This window comes from Neodiprion virginianus, chromosome 4 (genome assembly GCF_021901495.1).
Source record: "Neodiprion virginianus isolate iyNeoVirg1 chromosome 4, iyNeoVirg1.1, whole genome shotgun sequence".
NCBI classification, from domain to species: domain Eukaryota; kingdom Metazoa; phylum Arthropoda; class Insecta; order Hymenoptera; family Diprionidae; genus Neodiprion; species Neodiprion virginianus.
This window is the reverse complement of record NC_060880.1, coordinates 13,788,689-13,806,300: the sequence shown is the minus strand read 5'-3', so window position 1 is coordinate 13,806,300 and position 17,612 is coordinate 13,788,689. Positions and strand designations below refer to the sequence as shown.

The 17,612-nt window shown below is 41.1% G+C and overlaps 1 protein-coding gene and 1 long non-coding RNA gene across 5 annotated transcripts; one reads left to right on the top strand and one right to left on the bottom strand.

Annotated features, from left to right (window-relative positions):
- Positions 1–2,527: 2,527 nt before the first annotated feature.
- Positions 2,528–10,559, bottom strand: LOC124302189 (uncharacterized). Its single transcript, XR_006907653.1, has 4 exons — positions 10,388–10,559; positions 10,163–10,323; positions 9,805–10,044; positions 2,528–2,648 (listed from the first exon to the last, which is right to left on the bottom strand). It is a non-coding gene; the product is annotated as an uncharacterized LOC124302189 (long non-coding RNA).
- On the top strand, positions 2,640–17,372 carry LOC124302188 (facilitated trehalose transporter Tret1-like). 4 transcript variants are annotated; one of them, XM_046758050.1, is made up of 5 exons: positions 7,181–7,821; positions 9,625–9,713; positions 13,765–14,112; positions 15,160–15,317; positions 15,414–17,372. In XM_046758050.1, the coding sequence occupies exons 2-5, from the start codon at positions 9,657–9,659 to the stop codon at positions 16,513–16,515; spliced, it is 1,665 nt and encodes a 554-aa protein (XP_046614006.1). In that variant the 5' UTR covers positions 7,181–7,821; positions 9,625–9,656; the 3' UTR covers positions 16,516–17,372. The 4 variants fall into 4 exon arrangements, with proteins under 4 accessions (XP_046614009.1, XP_046614006.1, XP_046614007.1 ...); XM_046758051.1 differs by lacking the exon at positions 7,181–7,821 and adding an exon at positions 8,890–9,103; XM_046758053.1 differs by lacking the exons at positions 7,181–7,821; positions 9,625–9,713 and adding an exon at positions 2,640–2,657.
- The last annotated feature ends 240 nt before the right edge of the window (positions 17,373–17,612 follow it).

The following is a 17,612-nucleotide window of genomic DNA, read 5'->3' as shown; positions in this document are numbered from 1 at the left end:
GTGCATATACATATATTGGTATAATATCATGTTTGATCGCCATCAACGCTGCACAGTTCTCTTGTGCAGGCGCGTTACGTGATAATCAGTTGCAGATAATAATCATCATTCTACAACTCGCTGTTACGATTCAACGTGTGCTTATTACGTTAAATAATCATTTATGAGCTCTTAGTTCACGAGATTTATTTTCATTAGAAACAATTTTTTCTTCCTCTTACGTAATTTGTGTCCAATTTTCTCATCCGTCTTGTTGTGTCTTAACATTCGTAGTAGCTGCATGCCATATGTCGCAATCGGCCGTTGAGATTTTTCTGCAGCCGTAGTTGATCATTATTTACATATAATACATACGTATAGTGTTGTAATTATAGTTTCGGGTCGACGTTACGGAGAAAATCATAGTTACGACCCAGTGTAGCGAGTGACGCGATGCGAATCCGATTGAACCGTTTAATTGCTACGAAGTATATGAGTACCTATGCGAGTGCGAAACATCTGGAGTGCGGAAATCGTATGCGTATGCAACACGTATAAAAAGGTGTAATTACAAAGATACTTAGTCCTTTATTCCATTTGCAGTCCGTTCAAAAGCAGGCTTAGAAAATCCGCCACCGTTCGGTTCTGAACATTCGTCGTGTGACGCAACGGGACAGAACGTAGGCCGATTTCCGATTCGATTTATTGTTAGAGAGCGCCGACGTAACGTCAATTATTCCGCCTGTTCTTGCGTAAACATTTTAATGATTGAAAATAATTTTTAATCATTGCAGTGAATTCGTAGATATATTGTTAATCGGTGAAATTAAGTATACATGCATCGATTTCCCGATAAAACTAATTGCAATTGCATATTACAACCCATTTAGATAATTCCGCGAACGGATACAATTTGGCACAAAAAATTGTGTCAAGACGACAGTACGTTCAGGCACTGCGAAGGTATCTATGCTATCTATTTTCAGCGATAAGATAACTACGGGAAAATGTATAAAAAACAACAATCGCGGAAAAAGAAGTAAGTTTACCCAGTTGCTTGGTACAAATGAAGAAAAATAAAAAATAAAAAAATGAAGCAAACAAAACGAAAACATAGAGTGAGACAGAGAGAGAAAGAGAGACAGAGACAGAGAGAGGGGGAATTGACCTGGTTATTGAAGGTCCACTCACAATTCCGTGTTATTTTCATGTACACAAAATGTGGCGTTGCTTTAACACACGTGTTATTGTTTTAACTCTCGACACGTGCTCATTCGACTCAAAGTACGGTCAAGTTTAACGTATTAAAAACTGCAATATAATAAGCTGTATGAACAGCCGCACGATAAGAGGGTTTGAAGTGCGCGAATTTCGCAAGTATTTTGATACCGACGCCGCGACGGTGAAAATTTTGGGAATATAATGGGATGAGGGGTAAATAAAATATGCGCGAGTGGATCGATTGATCGTCCGATGAAATAGTACATGGAAACCGACGATGGGTCCATTGGTGTTACAGGCTGAATAAAGTCGATTTCAGAATTTCATACAGAGCAATTCATCCAAGAGTGTAAGAGCATAATTAACCGACGGCACCTTTCTTGCAGTCGCGGTCGTTTATCTCCAGGCCGTGATCTCGACAGGAGGTCACGCCTGCTTCGTATAATATCGATATGTCTCGTCGTAGGAAATAAGGTCCAAGGTTTTTACCTGTGTCCGGAAGTAGGTTAATCCTCCGGCCGGAAGTTGCCCTGAACACACCTGTATGTATGTATATGTACACAGGTGTATATGTATACATATGTTATTCCCCCCGCTCAAAGCGGCAATTCGCCGTCGTTCGCGTTTATCGCGATGCTAATATATGTGCGTTCACGTTCGTGGATATTATATCCAGAATGAACAGCGTTCGAAATGAATTAGAAATGAGAAGTAAAAACGACAAGAACGTAGCGGCCAACAACCGTTCGAATCTGTCCGAGGGCAGGAAAAGGTCTATACCTATATACCTATATACCTGTGAAGTACCCGTGGTGTGAAAATTTGGTCAATTGAGAACTGTTCGAGTACGAATGTCCTTCGAACGAAATGAAGTCCGAATGGCTTTCGTAGAATTTCGCACGAACTTGAACGTGGCCGTGTACCACCACTCAGAATTGGTCGAACACTTTCTATCCTCGGCATGTAATCGGGATCATTGTATAGTACCGCGGGGCGGGTCCAGCATTTGAAATTTTTTGTGCAACACGGTATGCCGATTTCTCATACCGATCGTTATGAATTTAGTAGAACGCGGGAATACGGTACTCGACTAATGCGGAAGCGTATCTATCATAGGTACTGTATGTATACCCGTGAAGCAAGAATCGGTAGGAAAGTGTGTAAATTTATTGATAATCGAATTCTATCGTAGTAACGTAGTAATTCGAGTCGTTATGTTTTTCGGTTGCATCTTTCTTGTTTATTTCATACAGTTGTGTAGGTATTACATACGCTGGGCACGTTTCTCAATGGCAGCCTGGCGGGGTTTAAAAAAATCGCCCGTTCTTCTCCCAGTGAGTGTCGGACCGCGAAACTAGATCTGTCGTATATTCCTCGATACCCTGCAACATCCACACCGCGCGCCCAGGATCGGCTGCAGCCACGCCGTGCGGTCCTTGGCTCAACTCCTGGAAATGGTAAAGTTATCGATAAAAATGGAATGGAAAGACGTTGACGCCTTATACGATTGCCCGGGATTCTAGGCCAAGTCCGTCGGTGTTACAATTACAATTTAATAGAATTACAATTGCAACGCCTATCCGCGGGTCCTTTTTACCTAGTACATTATCCTACACCGCGCAGGACACGATATAAGTTGATTCACCGCTGGCTGGCATCAGTGAATCACGGGTATTGTTAAGGATGGTATTTTTCACGCATACGGACAGAAATGAAAATAGGTTTTAAGCTGCTGCAACGGTTATATTATGGTCCAAAATGTACAAGAGAAATTAAACAATCGAAGTTTTACAATATCGCATTGCGGTTCATAATTTTTTTACGTATCCTTCGATCGACGGTAACTCGATATAATTTGCCGAGCGGTTGATACCTATGGTTTACTCTTTCAGCCTCTTTTGTCTTTCGAATCTCACTTCCTCGGGCAGCCGTGATATCTTGCGTGTAAAATTGCTTTTCGGTCTTGGACTTATCACTATAATAAACCCGCGATTAGTTAAACGTCCACATACCAATATTTATGCACACGCGTAAATTAGATGTCTTGCAGTCTGGTAATCCGTCATCTTGTAGAAGTTCTATCATACACATCCGTGGCTGACGAAGAGCCGAACAACGCCAACGGCACACGAAATATTGACTTGAGATTGTACGACGTTGTTGAAGCAAATTCTAAGACACGTTGTTTTCGACTGAAATTTTGAGATACCATGTGGTTTATTGTTAATCAAATTCCGAGGATGTTACACGACGATGTTGTTCTGTTCAGCTGTCGATATAACGACGAACGCATGTCCAGGTCCTGCAAACCTCACGGAAACCTCGTGCACGTCTGCACTCTTAATGCAGACGAGGTGGTGGTTCCGTTTTATTTTTTCATGCCTGCGACATCGGGGAAATCCGATGAGCAATTATTCGATCGGTGCCAGGAGTGCTGATAGAGGTGCGGTCCGTAAACGGGGATAAAATCAGCTCTGTTTACAGTCGGCGGTTCGCGATACGGGTGGAAATGATCCCACGGTGATTGAGTCGAGCGATAGACGAACTGCAGGTTGCTGCTGCTCTATGGGAGGGCTGAAACCGGCATCACCTTGTTTCAGCGTTGCCCAGGTCAGGGACACCTCGCTGTCTATCGTTATGATTATGCTTCAGGTGCACCTTATTTATAATACCGCTTTCATTTCAAGTGCAGCGGGCCCGATTTACAATTGTTCCAATCACTCCGGGAGGGGGTAAAAAACTAGAATTGTCGATTGACAGAAGGACCAGAGTATCGAATTTTCATAGACGCGAAAATCTTATTCATAAAATTTGTAAATGTGAAACGCTCAAGTATAGAAAATTGTAAATCAGAAAGTCGAAGTACAGAATGACAAAATATACAAAGGTCAAACCATAAAACGGCAAAGTCAAGAATTTATATACGATTCTGTATCATCGAGAGGAATTCTGAGAATTTTGTAGTTCGTCATTATACGTTCTGAACTTTCTATTCTTTTACTTCTCCATAATTCTACATTCAACATTTTTAAATTCTATAAATCAAGCCTTCGCTTCTTTAAAAATTCGATGTTGCGACCCTTCAATTTTCTGATATTTCCATATTTTTGTCCTCACTCATCACTCCTATTATACTTTTCGCTGACGGTTCGTACCTAGATTAAACGACATGCCGCTACGCTATGCAGCTAATTCAATCGAAAGAAGGATATTTTAAATTGAAGCGCTTCGATGCCATTCGCTTCGTTTCCCACTCCATTTATCTTTGAACACTTTGTACTATACGCAGTCGACATTAAAAATGAGCATAACGGTTTTCGACGCATTTGTCACGACGGAAATAACTTACGTAAGGGTCAAAACTGGCGAAACTTTTTCAACTATGATTATTGGAATTATTATAATAACAACCGTTGACATCGTTAAGAACAGTTTTGCGCTTCGACTTCCGTTCCGAAAATCATGCGCAGATTTTTTTCATCGCCTCCAGTCGACAGCAACATACGTTTTGTCTCGCGGACAACACGCGATTGTGTAATGTCGTACACGGAGCATTAAATTAGAGCTTGATGTCCGTAACAGGCATGAGTGCACGCGGATATGAATGGAGACTTTTCTACGGTGTAATATAACTCGCCCACCTTGCACGCCGTGTACATCGGCGACGTTAATTACTGTTGTTCTTTCGGCCCGCGGCACAGAAACTGTAAATAACGAAGAAAACATCATATGTGGACCAGCGTAAAAACACTAGTTTGGAACTTGTTTCTCAGCAAATTGCATACGCTATGCGGGCGACCTTTTCGACGAACGTTGAACTCTCACGTCAGATTTTGAGACACCTCATTATTGTTCCGTGACATTGGGCGATTTGGGCTGACGATGAGCTAGGTTCTGCACGTTGAAATACGAACTAGTAAACAGTCAACTGCACAGAGTGGTTCGCAAGTTTCTAAACGTTGAGAGAACGAAGCCACACCCTGAGAAACAATTCCGGTTGAACCAATCGGAACGGCGGTTACGGGCCGGGAAACGCAAATTTTGTTACATTATCTAAATATCAATTGACACAGTTAAATATTTTGCCGCAGATGCAAGGGGCAAGGAAACATTTAATTTTGTTCACTGATAGCGAGTTAATGTAACAAAATCTACGTTTCCCCGCCCGTAACCGCCGTTCCGATTGGTTTAACCAGAATTTGTTCTCGGTGCAAGAATCGTTTGTTTATTTGTTTTTTTGACTCAATTTAGTAAACTCGTTTCTCGCTTTAAACTACTTATAGTATCCCTTACATGTGTAATACGTGTATGGGCAGTTGTTCGAAGTTATTTGTTTTCGCAATAATTAACCGGCGCAAATGTATATGCGCCTATACTCGCGGCACTGCGCATAAAAAGAATCAAGAAACAACGCCGTAATAAATGAAAAAAGAAACTGTGCGTCGAATTAATTTACATTTAGTGGATTGGACAGCATTCTTTTTCCTGTCATCTCTTTTGTTGATGGACATGAGCGTGTGAAAATACAGGTAGAGGTGCACCGCGCTTGGAATATCACCGCCATTTTTTTGACAACGAGATGACAGATGTCCCTAGTTTGAAGACCGATCAGATACTACTTTTGCGAATAAGCTGAACCACTATTTCTAACCAAATGCCACACGTACATTGACGATGTCAATCCGGCGTAGCGCTTATTGTTAGCTTTATACATAATCATGATCGGTGAATGTTCTGGAACTCAGATTTTTGTTTAAATTCTGGCAAGTTGGCCGGCTGCAAGATGTAAGGTCTATACCAATGTGCTAAACCCAGGCAAATATCTCGAAAGACGAATAAGCCTGTATACAGCATAATCATTTGTGAGAAGATTCTGGAGCCTCGCTCGCTCGATAACCGAATAAATTGATTACATAAGTCGTTATCGGGAGGATTCCATCAGGTTCTCTCGCCATTAGCAGAAGTTTTTTTTCCCTCTAATTGAAATTCAAAAGATAGATATCGTGTTTGTGCTCTTCGAGGACTTGTAAACGAATTAAGAAGATACGATTGATATACATGCATACATTACAGGTGCGAGACGATTAATAACAATGTTATGTAGCATTTAGGCGGCGGTAAACTTCACCTAGTAGCTACAGAGCAACATGTACCAGGTTTGCTGTGGCTAGCCTTATTTTTATCATCAGGTGCGGGATGACGCGTGTTTGTTATTGGTGCATCGCGTCTCTTCCCAAGACATTTCTATCAAGAGAGGGAACGGGTACTCCGAAAGTTTCAGCCCTTCGCTTCCAGGTTCGTACCTTTATTTTTTTACACGCGACGTAGAAAACAAGAGGAGGGAAAGAACGCGGGTGAGAGGGGAAAAAATAGTGAAGATCTTAGTCACTTCTCGTCGATGTACATCTTACGTATAACATACGTAACAACGCTTTACCACAAGTCAATGCAAGCGTCGTTAAAGCAGCAGAGTCAACGTGATGCGAATGAAAATCGTGTGAAAAACAATAATTATAAAATGAAACAAAATGAAGATGAGTATGGACGTCGTGTTTTGTGTAATAGAAATATGAAATCTGGACGGAAGTATTATTCTACTGGACAAGTTCGCTGACTAGAATAAATGAATTCTATGATACAAGCGAGAAAAATGGTAAACATCCGAGCACGATTTAGAATGGCACAATCAATTTATTGGTTTCTCCTGATGTTGAATGGGTGGCGATATTTTTCGTGGTAGCTGAATTTACACACCATTTCACCTTGTTACAATTGCATATCGACGAGACACGGGAAATGAAACGGTCAGAAGTTTTGAAAACTCCAAGACGCGTTATGACAAAACTGCGGCAATTCTTGTTTAAGAGCTTCAGTCTTTCCTCCTATACACACGCATAAAATACACAAATACGTCCGCCTACACGTCGAGAACGTTTTGAGACGGCGGCAGCGTTACCGCGTATAAATCGGCGACTCAAGAGTACGATTGACTCAGTAGCGATCAAAGAGTTGTGCGAGCGAATCGCACGCGATTCGACCGTTAAGGACTACAGCCACGTGACATTCAAATAGCGCAAAAATTGAGGAGGAAGAACTCCGAAAGAGTGACGTTATCCGCGATAATCGACATTTACCGAAAGTTATTAAAACGAAAAAAAAAGAAGTAGTGAAATATCGAGAAAGAGAAGCAAGTGTGGCTACGTTGTCTTTGACGGTTGATTCATACCCTTATACAGTTTGGTTGTGGCAAAGGAAAACTCTTGGAGATTTATACTGCAGCGTAGAAATAATAAAAAATTTTAACGACTCTGCTGTTCAATCGTTTATCGTCGATGCCGCGATTATCCAGCAGCAAGTTTTGAAAAAAGAATTTGATATACCCAAGAAATAAAAACGCTGATAAAGAACAAAGAGGAAAATTTATAGTACCAGCCCAACGCGTAATAATAACTGCTACAAACACTGTTATAGATAGAACAACGTGAAATCTACCGAATACTTTCGCAATCATATCCGCGCTACTATGTGCCAATAAATAAATCTAAAACTATGTGTACTAATATTGCGAATACTTGAAGCTATTATAGACGCAGCAAATTGCCATCGAGGGAAATTGTTCACGTATGTTAAATTACAATTTCTTAATATGCATGAATTCTCTCTCTCTCTTCTCATGTACCTTCCATTTAAAAGTATGTAATCTCAGCGTTCCGCGATTATCCTTCGTCATCTGTTTTTTTCTACATTTTTCTTTTTTTATCCGAACGTGAACGAAACGTTTGCCCGTGACGTCACAGCGGCTTTGACCGCCCGTGAGTAGAAAGTGTTGCAAAACTACGAGACAGATATGCCTCTATACCTGTCAATAATACACCGCCCGGTGCCAGGTCGTCTGATCATTTTTCTACGCAAATGAAAGTTCGCACCTTGTAAAGATAACGTATAAAAAAAGTATAGAAATGAAGAAAATCTGCTCACCAAGCAATTATCTTTTTTATTTGGTACAAACTACCTATGCATGGTATGAAATTCAGCAACGGCGAAACCTGGTGTTATTAAGTTCAGTATTTAATTTGAACGTTCCGAATGATTCACTCGTCGATGCTCGCAGAACTCTTGATAGCTTCGCAGCTCGCGTTTCGTGGTATAAACGTACATACAAGTACTTTGCACGTCTTGGAATTTGCTCTCATGATTTATCCCCGCATTGTTTTACTGCCATTACAATCGAAGCTTATACGTGAGCCGCATCTCTGATAAATGGAATATTAATTATTTCACGGTGAACATTGTGCGTCTCTTTTGACCTCACTACTGTAAATCCTTTGATTTGAGAACTCCTTTTTTCGCCCATTGTCATTACGAGTCATTATACAATCACTCGTCGAAGTACACTCAATAGAACATGAGCCGTTCGACGCCTGGTATCACTTTGTTTCTCGAATTCACTCGCAATTTCACCCGACTTGCCCGATATAACGAAGTTACAGCTTTATTACCTCCGCGATGATTCCGGCGGTTCGCCTGCTCGCACACAACCCGCGACGCTTCCCTACGTTTCCGGTTGCGTGCGCGGTGCGCGCGAAACTAACGTGGCAACCGGAAACCGTCAGATTTGAAAGTTCGATTCTACCTATGCCGTTGCGCGGTGGATCGTGGTGATTTGTAGGAAAAAGATTCGTCAATTTACGCTTCTAACCCACGGTGCTACGTTTGAAACCATTTCCATGGTACGAATTAGAATCGGGTTCGACTGACACACGCGGCAGGTGGAAAAACGATAAAATGAAAATTGAGCGTGGAAGTGCGGTGGTACAGAAATGCACGTCCGTACTTCCGTCGTCTGCTCTGCAGGTCACCCGGTACGTTGGTCATTATATCCCCGAGCTGCACGTGACGGACGGTGAGTGACTCGTGACTTGTTATGAGGCTCTTTTTTCCACTGATTACTTCCTAAACGCACCTCAAAGTGGCGAACGAGCGCAGCGGCTTAAGCCGGACCATTATTCAATTTGGAAATTAGGCTCATCGCTTTATGAATTACGTTTCTCGTGACTGGCTCACGAATATTCTACTGTCACTTTAATTGCTGTGGCAAACTAGCCATACAGGATTGTGTATTCCTTAATTTCGCAGGCTTTCGTGAAAGTTGGACTTGATGATACGTATATTGTAGTAGTTAAATATTGTCCTGTCACCTGTCGCGAAAGATACTGTACTTAGTCTAAATAAGGCAATAACTGCGACGCGAAAAAAATTTTCCGCCGCATTCAATGATTTGTTTATTATGTCTCTAAAAAACGTTTATTATTCATTTTGCGTGTATTCAATGGCAGTTTCATCTGTCATGAATGCTTATAATAAGTGTATGCATCTGATGTTAGACGTGTTCTTACATTTGAATAACCGAATTGGTCTTTACAGATTCACTCTTACAGACGTGAGTCTCCGTTGATATGATAGCCGAAGCGAAATATTGGTGGAAGATATTTCACGTCAATGAATATAAATCTGTAAGTATTCCGTGAACTCATTTATATACTTATTTAATAATTTATTCGTACATCCGATTGTTCATTCATTTAATTTCAATTGTATACTCACGTGTTTATCGTATAATACTTCGTTGTTTATCCGTGATTGCATAATAAAACGTAGCACGAGGCCAAAGAGAGCGTCGAAATGTAACGAAAAAATTCCGTTTTGATACTTATCGTGCAGCAATAGCTAGGAATGAATTGGGTTCCTTTCGGCGCATGTTTGTTCAACTCCTGTCGTCGATCGATACAGATCCTCGATATCCATGCGCTCCGAAGCGAGTCAATCCAGTGTTCGGTATATAGTCTGTAATTGGCAAATGTCTGTCGTAGTCATGAATGATATTGTCAATATTTACGCGCATGTATAAGAAAGCATTGGTAACGCTCGTTTTTCGCATCACCATGAAATTGCAGCAACGTACTTTTCAGGTGTCGAGGCAAGATGTTTCGCAAAGACAAAGACCTGCGGTCACGTACTGCGATTATATATTTTCAACTTTTCATTTTCGCTCACTCACAATCAGCGCACGTTCGATGCAGCGATGACTCCGGTAAGGTGTAATGCGCCACAGATGAATAAACACTGAGTCAAAAAGTAAATTAATATCACATAACATACGAGCAGCTGTCTTTGCAATGTTTCTCACCTTGATAAAGTTTTTTTTCTTTCGTTAGTTGTAAAAATATAATAATACTGATTCCCTGAATTCAAGTTCCTCGTTCCGATCGTGATCAATTGGACAATTTGCCGATGTTATTGCTCCAGATAATCAAGTCGATACCACCTCCCCTCCTTTTGCGCCACTTTCATTCTATACCTGCTTGAGAAACATTCCTGCGATGATAATCGTGTGTATGAAAAAATTCGACAAACACTAGAAACGCGTTTCCATTGTTTTGTTTGCGAGAAAACAGAAACATGATACCTGATCTGTAATGATAAGAGAAAACCGTGGTCGAAAACAACTACTAAAGAGATCCATGCGGTGATATCACGCGCAAACTCAATACGAAATCGATTGAAGCTCAACTTTCCAAAATCCGCGTTGATATATTTTAATGTACTTTGTTGTTCAGTTTATAATATGTGAACCAGTAGATCGCTTGAGTGATATTGTACCGAGGTTCGCTTGACCTTCGAGCTATCAGATGAAGTGAAGAAAGGGTATGGCATATTATATTATACATATGTATAATATGATGTATGTATGTATAATCATAGATCTAATCAATTCGTATAATAGTTATAATGGTAAAGTTATAACGGGCGCGTTGACGCAGAAACTACTGGCCTCGTCAAAATATTCACTGTCTCCGTATAATTATATCCTACAGGTTTTCTAAAATGAAGGGAAAAAAGACAATCATTCGCGTATAAGTATACTGCTTTAAAACAACCCATACGATCATCTACAGACAATATCGGCAACGTACGTGTACAGTTAATGAGGTCATAAACACGCATGGAATAAAATATAATGTAGATTTTACATCTGGTGTGGTGAAAATATGGACAGCACTTTCTTGGAGTCAAATCTACATTAATTATGGTTGATCTAGCTAAGCATATGACAACTCTTTTTATCAGATTTGTAAATCTTGGCACAATTGCTGTATATTTAACTTCAAAAAAGTGCTGTCCATATATTCACCATAGCAGATGCAAAATCTACGATATATTTCTTTCCATGCGAGGATGAAGCTAGTAGCCAGAATTAGCAGTCAGACGTTCTTACGTTCATTCGCGTAAAGTAGTAAAGTGCGAAAATCAAAATTTTGTGTAATACCTTGAACCCCCAATACCTTTATAGAATTATGAGGATAAAATCGAGCAGCATACTTTTAATTCGAAAAAGTTTAAAAGGTTTAGCTTGTAATTTTGACTGCTAGCTTCAGCGTCGTATCATAAACGTTCATCGAGCGCGGTAAATAGTTTGAAGTCGAATATATCTGAGGAGACTGATGTCAAACGAACTTAGGGACAGAGCTGTTACGATCAGAATGGTGAGATTGATAAATTCTGACAGGCATAGACCTTCATTAGAGAAAAAATGTATGAAATTCAATTTGTTCTGAGTAGACCTCACGATAATAGCGCTAACAATACGAGATACGCTCTTCTGTCGATATCTCGTGCAGCGTTGATTGTTTTACAACGACGCAATTTGGTTGATTCCATCAACATCTTATCAAAGTGATTTTTCGCAATTGTCTGGTAAGTGGAGAGTTCAGCTCGCGGTGGCGTTGAGCAGATATCACAATCGATTAGTTCAGTTGGAAACGTCGATCTGGTGACGACTACCTGAGAGTAAGGCACGAGGCATTTCGCCCGTCGTATCAAATCTTTGAAAATATAGGGTTTTCAGTGTGTAATTCTTTGTAGCTTCAATAATTGATTAACTCAAACATCAAGCTAATCTATATTTATTGTAAATCCAGATCGAATTTGTATAAATATATAAGCGAGGGAGGTTTTCACTAATTTCATGATTGTTTGACACCATGCACAGTCCACGTCTGTTAGCAACCGTAAGTGACTTTGTAAGGCTAGTATATACCTACCCTATAGATTGTTTCAGATTGGGACAATGATTTTTTTTTCTCTACTGGAACAAGGTGTAAACGTAAGTTTTTGACGAACTAAAAATTCTCCCGAAATACGTGAAATGTCCCGACTTTGGTTATATCTTGTTTCCGGTTGCTCCAATGTACAAAAGAACTATTATGATTTTTGCAAACGATTTGATTATGCATACGATTATTATATCCACGTAATATAAGGCCATATACATTCATTTAATATATAAGATCATACTCAAGATTGATTTGGAAAATTCGGCGGAGAAACTGGTACAAGTAGGCATGTTTTTACGTGTCATTCGAATGGAAAAAGTCCTATTCTATAAGGCATCTCTCAGACTTGAGATAAAATCTTATATTAACGATTAATAATATATAAATAATTCTTATGTTAAATTATATTACAATACATTAAAATGATTCTTATAATATACGATACTTACTTGCCTATACACTTATATGAAATATATTCTGATGTGTACGTGTGCATAGGTATACTGGGAACGTAGATTTTGGGCACAGAATTGTCTTTGTCTCTCTTTTTATACGGATTACGGTAAATTAAAGTAAAATAAATATTTTTGGATAATTTACGTCGTCAGGTGTTTCATATTCTCAGTGTATGTACGTACACTGCAGAGTCAATATATGTAGTTTTCTTCGAAGTAATTAGCCATTTGCTCATCCTCGAAAGTATAAGGTAAACAGAGAAGCACACATGTTCACACATACGTCAGAGATACATGCATATACAATCGAATTATTTCTAGCACTTGGCATCTGGCCTGATGCGCAATACGTGTCGTAGGTAGCATACGTGTCAAGATGCCAATTATCATTTCACTAATCGAATCTCGGAATTTGTAAAATCTCAAAGAATTGGCGTCACCATTTTCCGGCAGTAAGTCGAAAACTGAGTTCTACATGAATATAATTTTCCAAACGAATCATCAGTCTGAATTGTATTTTCTGTCATTCCCATCGGCATTTCATGCAACACCACAAAGTCATCCCGGGTACGTATCCGCATCAATGTCGTTTCATACAAATAATCTCCTTCTGGGGCAGAAGTCACTTGTCTAAAAAAATGTTTTTCCACCTCCATTTTTATAGCTAGAACAAATTTGGGAACGTTTTTTTATGACGTAATAATGATCGTGCGGAAATTTCAACCGCTCATGTTTAACCACTGTTTACAGCGAGTGAGTTATATAAGCCGCAAATATTAGCAGTATTTAGCGATGTATATTCAAAGCCGAACAGAGGATTCTTGTACGGCAAATGTCTCTGGCCGTCACGACTGCCAAATTCAATGTCAATGTCGTCCGTGTAACGAACAAGCGTGATTCCCGTCGTCGCCATAAATCTCCATGAGTAATGCAGATATGTGTAAATATATATGCAACAGGCGTATAAATTAGAATCGTTTTGCTAATTTTTGCAGATCCTCGCCGCGCTGGCCGCTCACTCCGGGCAAATATCGGTTGGGCTTTCCCAGGGGTTCAGCGCCGTCCTGATTCCGAAGCTCCTCGAGTCCGGTTTCGCAACCGAGTCCGAAGCCTCCTGGGTCGCCTCCCTCGGCATCGTTTCAAATCCAATCGGCGCCCTGGCCGCTGGCATCGCGGCGGAGCTCTTCGGCCGTCGCGCCGTCGTCGCCTTGGCGACGCTCCCCCATGCCGCTGGATGGCTCTTCATCGCCCTGGCGACCAACGTCCCGCTCCTCTACACCGGCCGTTTCGTCAGCGGCCTGGGCGCCGGGATGGCCAACGGGCTGTACCTCTACGTCAGCGAGGTATAAACCACTTCGACATATATTTTTTATTCCTGTCGGTATACGTATAATTTAATTTATAACGATCCAAGCGACAGTTATACATTTACTTGGTAAAAACTGTTGCGAACTCGGCCTCGCATTTCGACTTATAATGTACACTTGGGGACAATGAATCTGAGACGGCTAATTTTTTACACTAGACAGTCATGTTGGCAACACAGAAAAACCTACAGCGCCACAGTTGGCCGAGCGCGAAACAAACTCAATCTCGATAAACGTAACGTAACCCATGACCGTCGAATCTAACCTTAGAATACGTGTCAATCCAACATGTCATCATCGCCGCGTTATTCTAAGGTTAGATTCGACGGTCACGGGTTACGTTATGTTTATTGAGATTGAGTTTGTTCCGCGCTTGGCCGGCTATGGCGCTGTAAATTTCTCTATGTTGCCAACTGTCTAGTGTAAAAGATTAGCCATCCTCAGATTCATTGTCCCCGAGTGTACGTACCAAACGTTCGATTAAATACGTTGTAGAAAATGTTACGTCATTTAATCCTTTTATGCATACATTTTTCTTTACATGCGAAGCACTCGAAATTTTTCATATATTGGCTTTTGAGGTCGCTGATTACGAATTGGAACTCGAAAATCGAAAATTCATAATGGATGATCTAATATGGCGGACAAACAAAAAGAACAAGAAGAAAAATTTTGAGAAAATTCGGTAAAACTTATTGGTGTATATTAAGTTTATGTAAAAATTGGCATCGGGAAATTTCATGATAGATTAGCAGAATGTGCTTTTATCGGAGAAAAGTACGAATTTCGTCCATTTGTTTACACGTGCTATTTTCGCAATAAACAAATAAATAAAATTTTTATTTTTTTTACACTTAGAAATATTTCAGGAGCCATGTAGAATCAGAAGACTTGGCAGTTGTTACCGAAACAGTAGATTAATACATAAAAATCTGCAAAAGAAAAAAAAAAGTGGGGTGCTGAGCGTTTCAGCGTGTATTGAAGGGTTAATATGTGTCTAATCTTATATAATTTTGTCGGTAGGTCGCAGCGCCTGAACAACGCGGTTGGCTGGCGAGTTCCGGGCCGGCGGTCGTCTCCCTTGGAGTCCTGATGGCCTACAGTCTGGGTGCCTTGACCACGTGGCAAAGGGCTGCTGCGATCAGTATCGCCCCAGCGATTGTGTCGCTTGCTCTGGTGAGGTAGGTCAATTTCAATCGAAGCACTGTGCGGTGACGGGATAGTTGAGAAGAGGGGATAATGAGATAGATAAGAATGAAATTGAAAATCTCCTCCAGACTCCTTCCGGAAACGCCGGCCTGGTTAGCAGCGAAGGGTCGAACGGCCGACGCGAGAAAGTCGTTGCTGTGGCTGAGGGGTCCGGGGGTTTTGACGGAAGCGGAACACAGCGAGCTCTGCAAGTCTAACGTGGAGAATCAGCGAAGGGCAGGAGGCGGCCTCCTGAAGGCGCTCTACAAGCCGAACGTGTGGAAACCGTTTCTGACCTTATTCTTCTTCTTCGCCCTCCAACAGTTGTCAGGAATATACGTGATCCTCTTCTACGCGGTCACGGTCCTCCAAGACATCGGCGTGAGCATTGACGAGTATGCGGCGAGCGTCGCGATCGGGGGAGTCCGGCTCTTCTCGGCGATACTTGGCGCGGGCCTCGCCAGGTCCGTGGGGCGAAAGAAGCTCGCCTGCGTCAGCGGCCTGGGAATGGCGGTGTTCGCCGCAGGCGTCGCCCTTTCGATGAGGTACGCCATGCCCTCCTGGGTCCCCCTGATGTGCATCGGGGGCCACGTTGGTTTTTCAATGATCGGCTACCTCACACTGCCTTGGGTGATGACCTCGGAGCTTTACCTGCTCCGTTTCCGGGGTCCTCTGAGTGGCCTGACGACGGGACTCGCCCAGATGATGACCTTCGCTGCTGTCAAGACGTACCCCGACTTGCGGACAGCGATTGGCCTTGAGATGACCATGTGGATATTCAGCACTTCGGGACTAATCGGTGCGATATTTGCGATGACGATATTGCCCGAAACGAAGGGTCGAAGTCTTAATCAAATCGAGAACGAATTCGCCAAGAACACCCAATCCGAGGTAACCACCGTCGATGTGCAATCTCGGATAAGAAACAACAGCCTTCCGAGGTTCAGGTCCGTTTCCGAGGACAGATCACACGGTGATCCCGTCGGTATTCAAAGTAGCGCCCACTGGAGGAACGTCTTTGCGTATGACAATCTCGGGCTCGACGTCACCCTTGATAATCCTAAGAAAATCAAGGAGGAACATGGGAAAGTTCAATCTATCTTGGACAGTGGTGAGCCCAGTAACCGAAAGATATCGGTAGAAGGTGGGCAGGTCAACGCAGCTTCCAGCTACGAGCATGTCTACGTATGACAGAAAAAATTTACCATGTGATCTCGTCTCATTGTCAACATTTTACCACCGCGCACATTAATCGTGGTGTTTATCCACTTGCATAATATCGTACGCAGTTTGTAGCCTATATCTTTTAGGTTTTTCACCACGGGCTGCGGAAATACTTGTAAGAATTTTTCTAGATGCAACAGGGTTGCCCGCTCAAGCATCGTCGGACATTCTCCTTGAGCATATAGATCTATACTGTCCTTGTGGAACAAAAAGTTCTGTACGATAAGAGATTTTATTCGTCACGTGATCCGCAACGTTTGGCGTGGTAATAATTTTTGATTACAGAAAGAAACCTAGCGTTTGACTTTTAACGGAACGATACGATTATTTTCACGGAAATATTGACAACCGCCACTCTCGAATTTTACTACAAAAATACAAAGACCGTCAAGTAATTTTAATATGCAGTAATGTTGACCGCCGATCATTGAAACGACCCGTTCGTGGAATCCTGTTAATTTTTTAGCTGATCAGTATTAGGTAAGAATGAAATGAATAAATATACAATTAAGTGTTTCGTATACATATTGATGTGTACAGAGTACCCTTACTAGGTATGTATACCTACACTTGGGAACAGTTTGTCGTCCATAAGGAATCCAATTGGTATTCGGAATATTTATTTGTTATCGTTAAATTGTTATAACTTATTTATATATGGTATATGATGCATCACGGCAATTGGGCGTGAATATGCGCAACATATAAGAGTTGATTTAAATTAGTATATTTACTTTGAATCTGAAACGTAGATATATTTGTCACAAGTGATACCTAGCATAAGTGCATAAATATAATTTATTAAACTCTTATCTCAATACTTATTAATGTGGTTGATTAATTTCGAATCGGACCAACAAACACATGCGTATTTTATAAGAATAGATTAATTATATAACAGGAATAAAATAGATACATACATATGCATGTGCTTTAAGGAGCAACTGGACATATTGTTCATATTAAATACACTTTCACCATGAAGACGACGTGAATCTCAAAATGGCAGTTAACAATGCTATTAATTAACCCAGGTAAATACAGCTTACAACGTTTTTCTACTA